Source organism: Nylanderia fulva, unplaced genomic scaffold (genome assembly GCF_048542155.1).
Source record: "Nylanderia fulva isolate GAGA-0341 unplaced genomic scaffold, ASM4854215v1 Scaffold17, whole genome shotgun sequence".
Lineage (NCBI taxonomy): Eukaryota > Metazoa > Arthropoda > Insecta > Hymenoptera > Formicidae > Nylanderia > Nylanderia fulva.
In genome coordinates, this window is record NW_028189945.1 from 823,769 (window position 1) to 841,123 (window position 17,355).

The 17,355-nt window shown below is 29.4% G+C and overlaps 4 protein-coding genes across 7 annotated transcripts in view; 2 read left to right on the forward strand and 2 right to left on the reverse strand.

Annotated features, from left to right (window-relative positions):
- Positions 1-2,537, reverse strand: part of LOC114938137 (uncharacterized) — a 75,888-nt gene extending 73,351 nt beyond the window's left edge. Inside the window, exon 1 of the mRNA XM_085481100.1 lies at positions 1,119-2,537. The gene's annotated coding sequence lies outside the window, so the exon portion shown is untranslated. The remainder of the gene's footprint in view (positions 1-1,118) is intronic.
- A 71-nt stretch (positions 2,538-2,608) lies between these two features.
- LOC114938142 (Translocase of outer membrane 40) lies at positions 2,609-5,043 on the reverse strand. The gene is made up of 6 exons (XM_029311915.2): positions 4,627-5,043; positions 3,861-3,975; positions 3,502-3,755; positions 3,269-3,430; positions 3,039-3,188; positions 2,609-2,967 (listed from the first exon to the last, which is right to left on the reverse strand). The coding sequence occupies exons 1-6, from the start codon at positions 4,802-4,804 to the stop codon at positions 2,828-2,830; spliced, it is 999 nt and encodes a 332-aa protein (XP_029167748.1). The 5' UTR covers positions 4,805-5,043; the 3' UTR covers positions 2,609-2,827.
- LOC114938141 (RCC1-like G exchanging factor-like protein) lies at positions 4,676-8,869 on the forward strand. Of its 2 annotated transcripts, XM_085481104.1 has the most exons (9): positions 4,676-5,686; positions 5,761-6,018; positions 6,120-6,408; positions 6,509-6,681; positions 6,767-6,928; positions 7,171-7,298; positions 7,409-7,540; positions 8,126-8,228; positions 8,421-8,869. In XM_085481104.1, exons 1-8 carry the CDS (start codon positions 5,545-5,547, stop codon positions 8,201-8,203), a joined length of 1,362 nt encoding a protein of 453 aa, XP_085337230.1. In that variant the 5' UTR covers positions 4,676-5,544; the 3' UTR covers positions 8,204-8,228; positions 8,421-8,869. The 2 variants fall into 2 exon arrangements, with proteins under 2 accessions (XP_085337230.1, XP_029167744.1); XM_029311911.2 differs by lacking the exon at positions 8,421-8,869 and having other exon boundaries at positions 8,126-8,269.
- Positions 8,870-11,661: 2,792 nt separating this feature from the next.
- NLG-5 (neuroligin 5) overlaps positions 11,662-17,355 on the forward strand; it is a 220,342-nt gene continuing 214,648 nt past the window's right edge. Inside the window, exons 1-6 of one of the 3 annotated variants that reach the window (XM_029311968.2) lie at positions 11,662-11,717; positions 12,757-12,840; positions 13,003-13,085; positions 13,487-13,517; positions 13,937-14,300; positions 17,020-17,311. The gene's annotated coding sequence lies outside the window, so the exon portion shown is untranslated. Of the gene's footprint in view, positions 11,718-12,756; positions 12,841-13,002; positions 13,086-13,486; positions 14,301-17,019; positions 17,312-17,355 lie in introns of all 3 variants that reach the window. The other 2 variants (XM_029311969.2, XM_085481105.1) reach the window with 2 other exon arrangements.

The window sequence follows — 17,355 nt, forward strand, 5'->3', positions numbered from 1 at the left end:
ATTATTTACAGGGTCGGCGAAGTTGAAGCAAGTATATAAGCAAACGGCTGTTGTGAGCGACTGTTTCGAGAGTGCCAGGTTACAGATACTCGGCTGTCAAGGACAAGCTTGTCCATTCATTCCGTTCCTACAATCGATCGATCATTCATTCGTTCATTCATTCATTCATCCAATTGATTATTACTGGCACACGTGTGTATATGCCAGCGATTTAACTGAGATTTTTTTTATCATCAAATTATTTTGCATGCATTACTTTCAAGAACTATCATTTCTGTAAAAAAAAAAATGGATTTTTTTTTTATACATATGACGGAAGATTTAATTTATCGAAATCATGCAAATCATTTCTACGCGCACGTACTATATTTATTTTATAAACAAGATCACACAATGCTCGTGCGCATAGTAAAGCATTCAAATCACCTCGAACGATCGTAATCCTTCGGTACATAAACATTACATTCAATTTCTTGTCGTATGCGTAGTCATTAAAGAGAAGAAATTCGCTTAACACACTTAATAACTTAAGTTCATCAATTAATTGCAATTAATAAATTTAATATTTCTTATGTGAAAGCATATTTCAAAATAAATATGCTTCTTAACATTACATAGAAAATAAATGATTTAATAATTCCGTGCGTTTTGTAAGGAACAAACAAAAGTTTCAGTTATTCCTACAATGAATATTATTTTCATTAATACTAATTTAATTAATGAAAATAATATTCATTGTAGGAATAACTGAAACTTTTGTTTGTTCCTTACAAAACGCACGGAATTATTAAAAAAATTAATAACATAAAAAATAATAATAAATATAATAAAGACATCTATAAATAATAAAAATTATTTTAGCTTATCTTTTCATTTGATCGATGCAGGAAAAATTCTTTCTTTCCCTCTTTACAAGTAAAATATGAATATATTTTTTCTAATTATGTAAAATTATTATTATTTTAACTCTACTTCTAAACAAAAATATCGACTAGCATCGATATGTATTTTTAACGCTTGACAAGAGTTAAAAGTATTGCGACATTTGCAAGCCAGCCTTGATACATTTGCGAGTTTGACCGCTTTACAATTACAAGCGCACCATACACGAGACTCACCTCGAACTTTTAATGATCCCCGCGCTAATTGCTTATTGTTTTCTCCGGGAAGTAAACTCGCAATTGTGTGCTCTGACCTCAGGAACCCGATCTATCCGTCCGAGAAGTATAAAATACACAATACGTTTGCATACTCCTCTCGAAACATATTCTTTTTTTTTTTTATAAAAACTAACGTATATAAATCTTTTTACTTCACACGCTGGTTTTGTTCAACAATATACAACTTTATTCTGTCGTACTTACAAGAAAATTGTGTACAAGCAGATTAAAGAGTACGAAACGACGTAGATCTCTCCGCGCGTGCTATTGTAATTTTAGGGATGGATTTTACGTCAAAGGTAATTAACACGAGAATATTACCCAAAAAAAACCTATTGTAATAAAAACTTTGCCAATCAATTAATTATCTCGTGGAAAAAATTACATGTGTTTCGTTCCACGAATGCGTATATGTTGCAGAAGGAGAATATTTCGGTTTATGAATATTTTTTTAAAGATGTTTTACATTTACGCATTCATTCATTTATAGGAAATTATGCGTGGACCGAGACACAAAGCAGGCATTGCCTCATAATGTTATATACAGTCATTACATTACCGTCATTACATTGCGTGGTACATGACAGTTTATCATATTTTTTTATGACAATTATTTACAATAATTTTTTTCGATAATAGAGTCTCCACAGATTAAAATATATGAACACAAATGTTCATGAACTTTTCATCATCTTATAAACTGTGCATTGCTAAAATGGAAAATTTATATAAAATTAATGAACACACACATTCATCGATTTATAGAAAAAAAAAAAAAAAAAAAAAATACAAAAAATTGCCTTTATATAATAAATGCATTATATCTTCATGACATAAAGAAAATTACTATTTGAATAAATGCCAAAATTGCATAGTAGGATTCATGAATATAAAATATGTATAAGTATATACTTTGCCTATTTGTTACATCAATAAGAAAAATCTAGAAAGTTAATCAGTATGTTTATATAAGTAATATTTCATAATGAATTTAGAGTGACTATTGCTTTGAAATAAATGTTTCTATATCTTCACAATTATGGAGTATCTACAACATTAATATTGGTATAATATAACAAAAATTTTTAATCAATCGTTATTCGACATCTTTGTTTCAATATTTTGTCCAATATATTTTGCTCATGTAGCTTTTGCAAATTGAATGCGAAAGTTTTGATATCCAACTGAAATTAACATACTCTGACAAATTTAGTAATTGTTTAGAATATGTATGTCCATATACATAAACGCATCTTTAAAAAATCTATTTCGTCTATTTTATGTTCATGAAAATATATTTGAATTTTATTGGACGTGAATCCTCCACAAAAAATATAGTATATTTACGACCTATTATCTTTCTTAATTTTTAAATCTGTTATCAATATTCCAGACAAATTGTTGTAGACAAAAAATAAAAAAAATGGACAGTGTATTAAAACGAAAAATTCAATCCGAGAATCTGCATAGATTTTTTTTAATCAAATCAACACGATCACTTAACATGAGTTATATAGTTTTAACAAAAAACGCGACATGCCAGTTGTTGAGATCGGAAAGGAATCGTGGATCTTAAGATGACACGATTGTCCGACTGCACAGAAAAGCGGAGTTCCCGATTTACTTTGAATCTGCATCTTCATAAATCGCTTGACCAAGCGTCGTTTTTAACCGATGATTAGACCGCAACCCAGTCTGAATTGCTGCTTGCTGTGATTGATCATACCGCTAAGCGCAAATGAAAATGGTAACGGTTGTAGCCTCTTTTCTAGGACTGCTCCTACCGTCCAAGTCGTATCTACGCTACCTGTGACACGTGAGAAATTAAATTAGAGAATCGGATAAGATTGTGTAGCGCAATTTTGAACACCAACATACCTTTAAACACTAAATCCGCTTTAGGTAAATCGACTTGATAGGCGATTGTCGCCGTCGATTCTTGCATTCGCGCATTGATCTCTAACTCCACGCCCACTTGTAATTGTGGACTAGCTCGTTGGTGAAAACAAAGATGGCAAGCAGATGGACCTTAAGAAAATAATGATTTACATTATGAGATGAGAGATCACATAAGAAATGTATTTATCGAGCAAATGAGGACTACTTACTAAGACTACCACTAAATGTGGAATCACCATTTGTATATCTCCCTGCAGCAGATAATAATGCGATTTGTCCACCTGGTAAACCAGGTCCACGCTGATATGCAAGTTCACCACCCAATGCGAGTGATGGTGTCAAGCTTTGTAAATAATGTAAAACAAGTACGCCTGAAAATAAATTGACAATATTTAATATAGATAATTCATGCACTCAATAATATTTTTAATTGTCAACTTACCAGAGCAATTAAGAATGTCCGGATTGCCTAATGTTAATGAGCAGGTATACGCATCACCTCTATAATCAGCTGTCATCTGCATAGCTGTGAATTTATTTCTCTGTACTTGCGCTGCCAATTTTCCTTTGAGTCTTGCACCAAGCTGATGAAGGATATTAGCATTAAGATTTCCACTTGGATCAATATCCCCCAACAATACAGGATATGCCTCTGTAGGTGAAATTTGTTTTGTACCAACATAAGTCGCGCCAAATCTGAAAAATTAGTTAAATATCATGAAAAATTAGTTAAGTATACTGAAATTTGTCGTAAAACAAATAAAATAATCAAAACTAATGAGTATATCCACAATTATTTACCTGTAGCCAGACTGTATTACAGAACTCATATTAATAGTGTGTGAAATGTGGAAATGGTTGCTCAATCCCTTATTTACAACCAATTTTGCTCCTTCAAAATTTATAGGAAATATATCTGCAAAATACATATATAAATGTAATCAATGATTATATATTATATATACATAAATTATAGTACATAAAATGACAAACTAATTGATGAGAAAGTACAATGTAACCAAATAATTTGAAAAAATTATCTTCCTACATTTACCATGCATTATATCAGACTAATAGACTTGTATCATACTGTCATAATCATATCGAATCCTATATTAATCATTTTTTGACTTGTAAACTATTTAATTTTCTTGCTTTCCTTGCTATTATATAATTATGCAAATATGTATTGAAACATTAATATAAAGATAGAGATAAATAGATAAAGAAAGAGGTAAATAATAGGAAACAAGTAATCCAAAAAATAATAACTAAATAGAAATAAAAATAACAAACATGAACATATAATTACATTTTTCTTTTGCATTCAAGTACAGAGAGGAATAATGCAGAAAGCTATCCAAAAAGAATGATACGCATGTTAGTTACATAAAGAAAATTTGGAAAATTCCGAAAATTTTTCTGTGATAAAATAGAAATGTTAGTTATTCATAAAGAAACAATTTGGAAAATTCCGAAAAGTTTTCTGTGATAAAATGGAAAAACACAAGGAGAACCCATCGCGAGGAGGCGATCGAGGCTCGTGACGTGCACTTTGACGAGATACCTTTGCACTTTTTGTGCAGGTCCTCGATGGTACCCGGATTCTCGACCTGAACGGGCGTCTCGGCGGGAGAGTACACGTCCGTGGACACATCCTGTTTCCCTAAATTCGGCGTCAATTCGGGTCCCGGTGGCGGAGTGTAAGACGGCGGAGGCGCGGACGCGGCTATCACGTTTCCCATTATTTGCACGTTTATTTATTATCGGGACGACTAATTCGGGACGATACGTCACGCGTTCTTCTCGGTCCTGTCAGTTTAACTAGATATTTCGGCTGCGCCGGGTGCCTCAGCTTTTGATTTCCACGTCGGAGAAACGAGAAGAAACGGGCCGGACACGAGCCTTTACGGGTTATACACGATACAGCGTGTTTCACCGTAAGTCGCCATTTGTACAGGGGGCGAAGTTCCTTTCGTGAACGCGCTCGGCGCTAGTCGCGCGACGCCTGCCAACCCGATTGAAGATTCTAGTGAAAGATTCTAGACGGGAGCGTTTCAATGGAAACCGGAAATGAAGCGACGAATTCTGCTGTCAATAAGGCCGGATCTACAAAGTCAAGAATTCAAGAATGAGGGAAATAATCACGGTCGTATACGCGTAAAACAATAATAATTAATACAATATAAATACAATACAATATATTAATATTAATACATTATATTAATATTAATACAATTTTACCGTCGTAAAATTACAAACACGTGACACGTGTTGTTACATCTCGTCGAAATGGGCGAAAATTTATAAAAAAAGAAACAGTGTAATATTGTACAGAAATTGTAATCAGCTGTTTTTGTTACATGATTTGCAGCAAACTGTAGCAAAATAATTTGCAACTGGTTTGTTGAACAACTTTTGATGACTTTGTTGGTAGATGAAAACTAACAACGAAAGAAAAGGAATAATTATTTAAAACTTAAATATGATTCGAGATACTTTAGGAAAAATAATATTTAATACAGGAAGAAGTTATTTGAAACTCGTAAAGAGAGCTAGAACTTTACATTCTGTCTCGAGCAGTCAGAAATTCATACCTCCAAAGTCTAAATCTGAAACATTACCAAGTAAGAAAATATGAAGTAATATGTGTTTTGAATATTCAATTGATACATTACATTAAATTCTACATTGTTTCCAGTTTTTCAATATCCAATAAGTCAAGAAGATACTCGCAGGGTTTACGTATGGGGTCTTGCAAATCACGGAGCTCTTGGAGAAGTAAGAACGTTAAAAAAAGAACAGCTTTCATATCTTTCAAAACCAAAAAGATTATCCTTTGCTGAACGATATAAAGTGACAGACATTGCTTGTGGATATGGTTTTACAATTTGTGCTGTACATTTTCCTGATAAAAATGTTGTTTATGGAACTGGAATAAATACGGATTCACAACTTGGTAAGGATTGAACCATTTTATTAAAATTATATTATTTTTGCTCTGTTCAAAACAGATTTTGATGTTGAGAATTGTATTACAATCTAGTTTTCTTGCAATAGGTTATAGTGATTTTGACAAAAAATTTCCTAATAATATGGTGTTTAACCTAAGACCAATACATTTGCCATTAAAGAATACTTCGACAAAAATTATAAGTATGGCTGCTGGAAGAGCACATTCGTTAATATTAACAACAGAAGGCTTGTTTACATTGGGTAATAATGCATATGGCCAATGTGGTAGGCCAATTATATTGAATGAGAGTTATGAGAAAAGTATGGTTATTCATCATATTCCTGATATTAAAGGAAATAAAATTACTGCAGTAGCAGCTGGTCAAGATCACAGGTAAAATTCTAATTTAAATTCTAATTTAAATTCTAATTAAAATTCTAATATTACATATTTGCAATCTTTCTATATTTTTCTCATTAACATTATATAATAGCATACTCTTGACAGAGATAGGTGAGGTATATACATTTGGCTGGGGTGCTGATGGACAAACAGGTCTTGCGCATTATCGAAATGAACATCGACCAAGTTTAGTTAAAGGTGATCTGGCAGGACAACATATAATCAAAGTTGCTTGTACTGCTGATTGTGTATTAGCTCTTAGTGGTATGCAAAATCATATTTTTTCTGAATTTGATATAAATAATTATAAAGAACCAAAACATGTGCATGAAAAATATTCTTGTTTAAGATAAAGGGAAAGTCTATGGATGGGGTAATTCAGAGTATGGACAATTATCAATTAAAGAAGATAGTTACCAAGTAAATATTGCTACAGAATTAAATATACCTAAAAAATTAGGACATATTATAGACATTGCAACAGGTGGATGTTTCTGCATGATTTTAAACAGTAAGTATTAATGTATACTTTATGTAATATTATAAATTATAATTTTATATTTTAATCATATCATTATTCATATTTTCAAATTATGAATTCATATTTCAAATGAGTGAAACTTTAACCAAAATATACTAAAAACTTTTACTAAAATTTTATTTAACATATTAAGTTATTTTACATCAGAGTATTTGTTTCATGTTTTATATGTGTTAATATATCTTTACATTATTAATATATTTACATTATAGATGCTGGTAATGTCTATGTATGGGGATATGGCATACTTGGTCTTGGTCCTCAAGTACAGAAAGTATTTAAACCAACTAGGATTCCTCCTACATTATTTGGCAATAATGAGTATAATCGTGATATCAAGGTAATTAATGCGAATTTAATAAATTCTAGAAACTTTTACGAATTTAATAAAATCTAGAAACTTTTATATAATACGTATTTTATTAATAAGTCTATTTTTTATATGCATAGGTAACAAAAATACATTGTGGAATTAGTCAATTAGCAGCACTGACCAACTCAGGCGATTTATATATGTGGGGTGGTAATAAATTTGGATCTTTAGGATTAGGACACATGAAGGATCAATTTTTTCCTTTAAGGGTATAGTTATTTATTATTATCAGTAAACATGATAATTTTGATTAAATTTGCATAGCACTTTAGCAGGATTAGTGACTTGCTACAAACTCTTTATATCACTTATTATTATTTTTATAATATGCCACAGATTAATCATCATAATACATATAAATAAAACAAAATTAAAAAGCAATTTTGTAACAAGAGTATAAAATTATATCAATATGAAAATTTGAATTGCTTTAATTAAAGATCTTTAGTAAATGCACTTGAGCTTACGAGAACTTTGGGCAATCTGAGATTATTTAAAAATTTTTTCTATCTAAAAATTATAATTTAAATATTTTAATATTAGAATTTTCCTTTTTTAAATTACCTGAAAAAAAGTGCTATTAAGAAATACATAATATAGTGGCTCTTATTAAGTTTAAAATGCTACTGAAATTATTCCTATGAAATATTAAAAAGTTTAACGAAAGTTTTTAATTAATAAATAAGTAATAAAAGAAAAACTATAAAAATTACAAAGAAATGTCAAAGACAATTTAATTTTTCAATCCATTTTGGTGTTTTATAATTTAATAATTTATTGTCTTCTCATAACAGGTAGCGGTAGGAGCTAAAGTAAAAAAAGTTGCCTGTGGAGTGGATCATACAGTGACTCTTTGTAAACCTTTTATTTAAAAATACATTTTTATTATATGTCAAGGTATTTATGTAAACAAGTTTAAATATAATTTCATATTTTTACATATTTATCTATTCATCAATATACATTTACATACACAATATAATAATTACAAAATGTTTTATAAGTTTATTGCAATAGTGTAGCATTAAAATGTGTATAATATGATTTATATAATTATAATTTAGTATTTAACTAATGTTGAACATACAGAGAGAAAAGTACAATAAAGAAACTATTAAGAGAAACAAACAGGAAACACTCCAATGTATTTACATCAGCAGCAGAGTGTGAATATGGCTCTTTCAATAGTTTGTGGAAATGCATTTATATTAGTGAATATCAGATCGACAATATTGTTAAAATACCATGTGTGATTATGCATTGCAAACGCTACTAAGGATCTAGCTGGTGCAATGATAAACGATGTGGCATTGAGACAATATGTTGCGCTTATGAAGATTGCAAGCATCCAAGAACATAAAATTAGGCAGAAGATTATTAGAAGATTAATCTTAAGTCTTAAATTAATTAAATTTAACAATAATTCTGAAGACATTTATTTTAATTATACGTAGGAATTCTTATTTTCATATGACACGTTTTAGATTAAAAAAATAGGAAATAAGAGAATAATTATACTTATATCAAACGCAAATAGGAGTTTGCAAATACAAGCAACATTTGACTTAAAGATTTTTATCTAATCTAAAAATTATTAATGAGTAAAATATATAAAAAATATACACATTAGAAATAATTTATAAATTTGAAATTAATATTAATTTTCTGAAACATTTGTAATACACTGACAAGATATTGATTTTTTAAAAGTAATAATAGGTTCAATTTTTAAAACCAACTAATTGAATGATAGTTAATATTATTAAAAAATATGATATATAAAAAATAAATATTGTATAAAATCTGAAGTCACTCTTTGCAACGACATTTTATGTTTCAATCGAAGAAAAACTTTAGTGGCGCACGCGCGATAAAGAAAAAGTTCGACGTTCATGACAGAATTTTAAAGTTCACGCCCACGAGAATATGAATATTTAATAGCTGCTCCAGGAGGAAACGAGCGGTACACCGGCGATTTGATTTTTTTTTTCATATAACGATGATATCTAACAGCTGCGCAGTAATGTAATTTACATAGTACGAAAAAGAAAACATTCATCCCGTTTCTTTTTGCCCTCGCAACTTCGAGAGCATTTCAATTATACGAGATCTGTTTGTATTTCGTAACTATATATTTCGCTACTAGAAGAAATATTTCAGTTATCTGAATATTATTTTGGTGAAGATAATTGCTCCAGTCTATCTGCATATTCTTGTAGAAAGAGTAACAATATATTTAAAATAGGACATCTCTTGTATATAAAAAATACGAGGAGAAATTTATTAAATAAGATCAATTATATTATATTCTTAATAAGATAGAGGAAATTTATTATAATTAAACAAGATCAATTATTATACTCTTAATATTATATATATTCTTATATATTATTAGGTCTATTATAATATTATATATATCATATTCTTAATATATTCTATTGATTAAATAGATGATAAAATAATAAGTATAAATATTTCAAATAAGTTTCAACCTATAGAATCTATAGAACTATCTCTTTTTTCATTTAAAAGACAACAACCATCTCATAAATGTGCACTTTGCGCATGAAGAAGAAGCTTGTTTCGTAAAAGTAGAAATAATAAGAAGTAAAACACGGGATTAGGAAAAGAACGCGTTTGCTATGGAGACGACTTTAAATGGATTTGCTTGCAGCAAAGTGAGCTCAGGTCAGTCGCAGCCGATGTAATCGCCAGAATCCATCCTGTTATAACTTATGCAAGTCCTCGCATAATCCTGGAGCGTCCACCTTCTATGTTATACATTTTCAGAGCGTACCATCAACGCGCTGAACATGTAAATTTAGTGGTGCTACGCTAGGATTTTCATTTCAAACGAAGCCAAAGACTATGCGCAGATGTAAACATTTTTGTATGATGGATATTCATGTGACTTATCATCAAGCAAGACACAATGAAATTTATTTCATATATACATATATATATATATATGAAACGTCTTTACTATGCATTAATAAATACATATGAAAATTTTCTTCTTCATTCCATATTGATAGATTCAAAAATTTTTATTTAAGATTAAAATATTTTAAAAAAGAAAATCAAATGTTAATCAAATATTAAACACAAAAGAATGCATGATCAAATTTCCTAGTTAAAAAAGTTATGTGTTTGCGTAATTTTATTGGTATTTTTTTATATATCATTTCTCTTATACTGATAATAATCTGTACATTTTTATTATGCTCATACATTTTGCTTCTGTGACAAGTATTCATATGATTTATGATTTTTTGTGAATTTCATGCAAATTGATTCGATTATAACGACGGCTATAATTTACGATATAAAATGGATATATGCATACACACACACACACACACACACACATATATATATATATATATATATATATATATGCTTGCATACATATATATTGCAATAATAATTTTACAAATTATTCTCATTCAATCACTTCTAATTTGATTACATATTAATTTACAATACATACATATATTATTCATTCTCAGAGATTGTGGTAGAATTATAATGAAGCGTTAACTATTAAAAATATGTATTAAAATATGATTATATCTAATTGCATTTGAGTTTAATCATTCTGAACTGAAAAATTGAACGAGAGATAAATTATATATAATATGTAATTTCTCTTTGAAAATTTATTTTAATCTAATTCTCTTTTTTTATACATATATATATGTATACATATATATTACATCTTCTGTTAAAAATCTAAATATTGAACTTTTATGCATTACATAATTATATAATATATTTTTATGCATGCATTATTGCAATAAAAGTTTTTCTCATTTTGTTTAATCTAATCTTAACGAAGCAATATATTATATTATTTTTTAATAATGAAATCTTAAAAATTGTAATACTATGCATAAAACTTATTATTGCAATGCGTACATAAAAATATATATCAATTATGCAATGCATAAAAATTCAATATTAAAATCTTTAGCTTTAATTTTATTAATTATTAAATTAATTGAAATATGATTATGTCGAATTGTATTTGAGTTTAATCATTAATTATTTGCTGTTCTGTCCTGCGCTGAACTAAAAAAATATGTAATTTCTCTTTAAAAAAAGAAATTAGCGATTCGTAAGTGACGCCATATCACGTCGATAGAAAATTCAGGGTTGCATTCGAAAATCTGTCAGTCAAAGTGTAGAATTCGACCGACCAATCAGAGACCGAGTATCTCTCTATTCTGATTGGTCAATCGCACGATTCGTCGTGGGTGAATATATTTTCGAACACAATCTAGTATGATGCTGCCCTCTGTGGCTCTCTCTACTGCACTAACGCGTTGTTCATAATCAGCGTTTGTGGTTTGCGCTTCTCTCTTCGCTAGTCTACGAAGGACGAATGTGAGTAGTAATTAATATCTTTAATCATCGTTAATGTCATTAATTATTGTATAAATACGATCGCGTTGCATGTTTCGATATCGTGATCGCGATCGTACGCGCGAAATTGACTTCATCGATTATAAATCTCGTTCAACCTGATTCAACCCGCTTCATAACCCCCGAAACCGTGACGTCACAGCTTTTGCCGCCAAAAATTCGCGCGCGCGAGTTTCCGAGGATGCATCGCGAGAAGTATCGCCTGCGCTTTCGACGCGATTTCCGCAGTTTTTTTGACGTTGTCGATCGTATTTCAAGTGGGTGATTGTGCGTTTTCGGTCGTACTTTCGGATCATCATGTCGAAGTATTGGTAAGCGACGAAATAATTTCATAATTCTCGTAAAAACAACAAGTCGACTACACCGACAATTGCGCCGCTATATTATTATTATTACATTTATTCAATATCATAGATTGGTCTCGGAAACTTTACCATAAATCCTCGAGAAATATTTAGTAAAGAGTGAGAAGTACATATATTAATTATGTTTATTATCGAAATACGCGACAAAATCGCGAGTTTATAGTGTTCTCTTTCTCTCTCTTCACTCTCTTTCTTTTCCTCTCTCTCTCTCTTTCTCTTGTAAAGAGATTTTATGTAGATTTTATATTTACGTTAATATTTTACGGTTTAAATTTAATTAATTTAAAAAAGTTCCTCAGAATAATAAAATAATTATTATAGTTTAAATATAATTTAATTTATTATAATGATTATACTATAATTTTTTAATCGATATGATTATTTGTTTTAAATGCAGATGTGGTTATCATTTCTCACAAATTTAGCGTTGTAGCACCGAAAGATTTGATTCGAGCAAAGCAGGATCTGCTTGAATAAGTTGAATAGATTTAATATTTATTTTTATATTTCACGGTTAAAATTTAATTATTTTAAAGAGTCTGCTCAGAATAATTAAATAATTATTATAATATTAATTTAATTTAATTATAATAAATATACCGACCATAATTTTAATCGATGATTATTTGTTCCAGATAAAAATATAATTACATTTCATCACGAATTTGGCGTTGCAGCACCGAAGGATTTGGTTCGAATAAAGCAGAATCGACTCGATGGTAAAGATATTTTATGTTTATTTCAATATTCACGATTAAAAGTCAATAATTTTAAAGAATCTGCTCAGAATAATTAAATAATTATTATAATATAAATTTAATTTAATTTATTATAATATTGATATACCATAATTTTAAGCGATATGATTATTTTTGTTTTAGATGCAGATGCTGTTATATTTCTCACGAATTTGGCGTTGCAGCACCGAAGGATTCGGTTCGGGCTAAACAGGATTAGCTCAAAGGTAAAGAGATTTTATGTTTATTTTAATATTTCACATTTTTTGAAATTTTTAATTTTAAAAAATCTACTCAGAATAATTAAATAATTATAATATATATTTAACTTTTAATTTATTATAATGAATACAAGTTTTTATATATCAAATTCTTTTTATTTTAATAATGAATATACATCACAAGAGAATAAGCTTTAGAGATTTTATTTTATAATTCAAAATTTTATATTATTTATTTACTTATAATTAACTTTTTGTAATTTTATATAATAATTTCTAAACTATTTTTGTAAATGATAACTTTTTATTGCAAAAGAAGAAATATATTTTTAATTGTGAAACATTTATTTTTAATTGTGAAACAACTTATTAAATCTAATCGACGACTTATTATTTCTTTGTTGCAGGTCTGAATGTGATCCTGAATCAACGGTGTCGGTGAGTGAAATTTAAGGTACTAAATCGCTATTTGAATTCGATATGATCTGTTTTGTGTATAGATTTTTGCTTGACATTCATCACGATAATATAAATTAAAATTAAGAAAATATTTCTATATAAACATACATATATAATATAGTAAAATAATTTCATAATATATCATAATAATTTTAATTTTAATAATTTCATAAAAATACAATATATCAAAATAATTTCATTAAAACTTTGATTGAATAGTGAGTTTTGAAAATGGATCTTGCTTTCTTAATGCGCGTGTAGAATCTTTTAAAGAGATAGGCTGTAGTTCGCGGTTATATTCCATGATATAAACATAGAGAATAAAGATGATATATATTAATTTTTATACGAATATTGTTTGGAATATTTCGAAATGACGATTATAATTATTGTGTAAGGACAACAGGAATGCGCGATTATATTAGATTAGACAATTATAAATCAATTATATTATCAATTTTGAAATGTCGGCGACTCCTCAGTGCGTCGTGGGGGAAGTTGCCATCGTCGTTTGATAAGGCTCTCCGATAAGGGCCTTCGAAAAAGCGGCGACGCGAAAACGAGCATCGGTTTTCGCGCGCGAATATGCTCTCGCGATTCTCGCGTTTTAGTGAAACACGTCGAAAATGTGATAAGTAAAACTCGCGCGTCGCCGCATGTCGCGAACAAGAAAAAGTAACGCGAGTGTTTCGAAGCTTCTACGAGGACAATTCCCGATACAGAGGGAATTGATTTCCTACAGGAAAAATGGTGCCTTTTTACGTAAGTGAGTTTTAAGTATATATAGTTTAATTAGTACTTTCTTAATACAGCTTCCTGCTTGGCAGAATATTTTCTCTCATAGTTTCGGTTTTGTTTTTCTTTGAAAAAAATACCGGATAAAGATATACAAATTGTAACATGTGACGATAAGGGGATGAATGTTTGACTGTGAGAAATTTGTTTCCCGGAAAAGATGTGGAAGATAGAACTAATATAGAGATTGCGTCCGGCAGGATAAACCTTCCGGAAATCGCCAACAGTTTTTACATTTGTTAAAAGAGAATAGGAAACGAGCACAAAAGGGAAAGGTGTGGTATTCTTGAAATTTTCAGGTCTTCCATGTGATATCGTTTTCTTTCTTTTAGTTTACTTACGTACTATTTACTTATTATTAGTGTCCTTTCGCTTTTTGCCAGTTCGCTTGTGTCCGCCTCACGAGTTTTCCTAGTGCTTTTATCTTGTTTTTATCTTTTTAAGGACAGAAAGAGAAAGAGAGATGTTAGATACTTTGGAGTGAAGAATTCGCTTAACACTTGTCTGAATTTAAATGTTAACACTTAAATTTTGGTATACCAATTCCTGATGTTGACAATTAAAATGTGTAAATTGAATTTATTCCTCAATGATAACTAGATATTAAACTCTTAATGATTGAATTTATTTCTCAATGATAACTAGAAATTAAACTCTTAATGATTAGTAAGTTAGAGATTAACACTTAAATTTGAATATTAACCATAAAAGTTTTTATAAATGATCAAGCCTTCTTTCTCCTTTTTTTACTTTCTACATTTATTTCTTTACTACTCAGTTAAAAAAATTTTTTTTTTATATTCGTTGTTTCCACGTGTTAGTTTACACGATTATTATTATCACAGTTTCTCAGGCTCACCGTTATGAAGAAATATTTCTTTTTTTTTATCGCGTTCCTCGCTCTCGTTTTTTTTTACGTCTCCATTTATAAACTGTTTCCTTCAGTTTATCTCGTCTTGCAGTGACCTCGCTCTATTAAAACTTTGCGTTTCTTTGTCTCTAACTTTGCGGCGCGCCGCACCTCATTTCTTCGTCGTCCTTCTCACTTTTCGTGTATCCTATCTTCCTTATTTGATCTCACTGCCACTTCACTACTTTTAGTAGTTCCATTCATTCTCTTTCATTCTTGGTAGTTGCATGTACCGCTGTTAATCATCCCCTTTCTACATCGTCTTCTTCCAATCTTCGAGTTTGTCTTGTTCAGAAAGTGTAATTTTTTTTCGTTTCCTATCCATTGTTTTTGTACGCTTTCTTTCTTCTTCCTCCAAAATTATTTTTATATATTCCATTTTGCTCTTACATATTCTTCCTTATATATTCTCTCAACGTTAGCATTACAGTTTTTTGATGTTATTTTGCATATACGATATTTTTTGTTCTCTTTGCAATACATATATTATTCCGTTTTGTGCATATTTAAATAAAATCCCTCAAGCAAAAATCACTGCACATTTAAAATCGTCCATATTATTGATATTAAATCATATTTTTCTAGAGCGAACTTTTTTCACAGCAAATTGCTGTCATGTCATTGAAATTAATAAATTGTTATACAAATTTTTATTTCTTGAAAAAATAAATGCTGTTGCTTTTATTGTTCATGTATTGATTATATTAGTCGTTTTATTATTCTGTAATATGTGTGTATAGTAGTATATTTTTTTCACTTTTTCTCTTCTTCCCTCCTTTCTCTTTCTCTCTCTTTCTCGAATTGTATTAATATAATTGATTAGCATTATCACATAATATACAGCAATTATGTATATTGATTTACATTTTTCTGAGATTGAGTTATCTTGAGAAATCAATAGCATAATATAATATAAATGATCGAATATATCACATAATTTTGTTAAGTTTGTCATTGAAAAAAATGCAAAAGAATATACTTGAAATTTTCTGTGTATGTATAAATAAATATTTTAATAGAGTTTTAATAATATGATAAATGAGAAAATAATGCCTTTAAAAAATTTTGATAGTACTTATAAAAGTTAATTTAGAAATGTACATTACAAAATATTAAAACACAATCTGATATAAATTAGAGATTAATTGATGGTACATTTTAAGTCCATGATAGATATTCAGTTACTATATTTACTATTGTAATCGTTTGATAATAATTAATAAAAAAATGTTTTGTTTCTTTTATTCTTTTGCATATTACAACACTCAATGATTCAATATATTAAAATTTTATAAAAATAATAAAATAATAAAAAGAATTAAATGTTTTACAGTTTTTAAATACAATAATTTAATACTTTAAAATATGTTAGATAAAATATTTAAAATAGTACGTAGCAATTTAAACAATTAACTATTTATAAATAAAAATTTACAGTAGAGAAATTGAATGAAAAATTGTTACATCTGTTCTAATCAGTGTGTGTGTGTGTGTATGTGTGTGATGTTGGCGTTTGATTTCGTGGAGACTTATAAAAAATGAAGAATTCTAGCTTTATTTTCAATAGTTTAAAAATTTTTGATAATTTTAACAAATAGTTCTGGCTATAAAGCAACGAAAATGCCTTGGGACAAACTGAAACGCCAATTTCACACAGCGTCTTATTTTGTCCTACTGTATTTTCCTTATGAATAATTATCAGGATTAAAAAAAATTTAAATAATTCTAAAAAGAATTCTGCTTTCTAATACATGTATGTATTTCTATTTGTTACAGGTGGCATTACTGATAAGCTATGCACGAGTTTGATTGCGAAAATCTCGAGTGCTGAATAAATCGTTGCTTCATGTAATTATAGTTTTCGTATTGTGCAACGTACGCGAAATACGCGAGCGATTCACGCGTCGCGTCGGGAGTGCCATGTAAAGTGTCGCGCGTCGGGAGTGCCGTGTAAAGTGTCGAGCAATCGTAATTATTCGTGTTTTCGCGAGTCTCGCGAGTGTTACGAAGAACCAAGAGAGGAGGAGGAGGCCTGGGGAGGCTCGGGCGACAGCGGGGCAACTGTGAGGTATGCAAAATAAAACCATTTTTTCTCCAAACTGCACGATTATA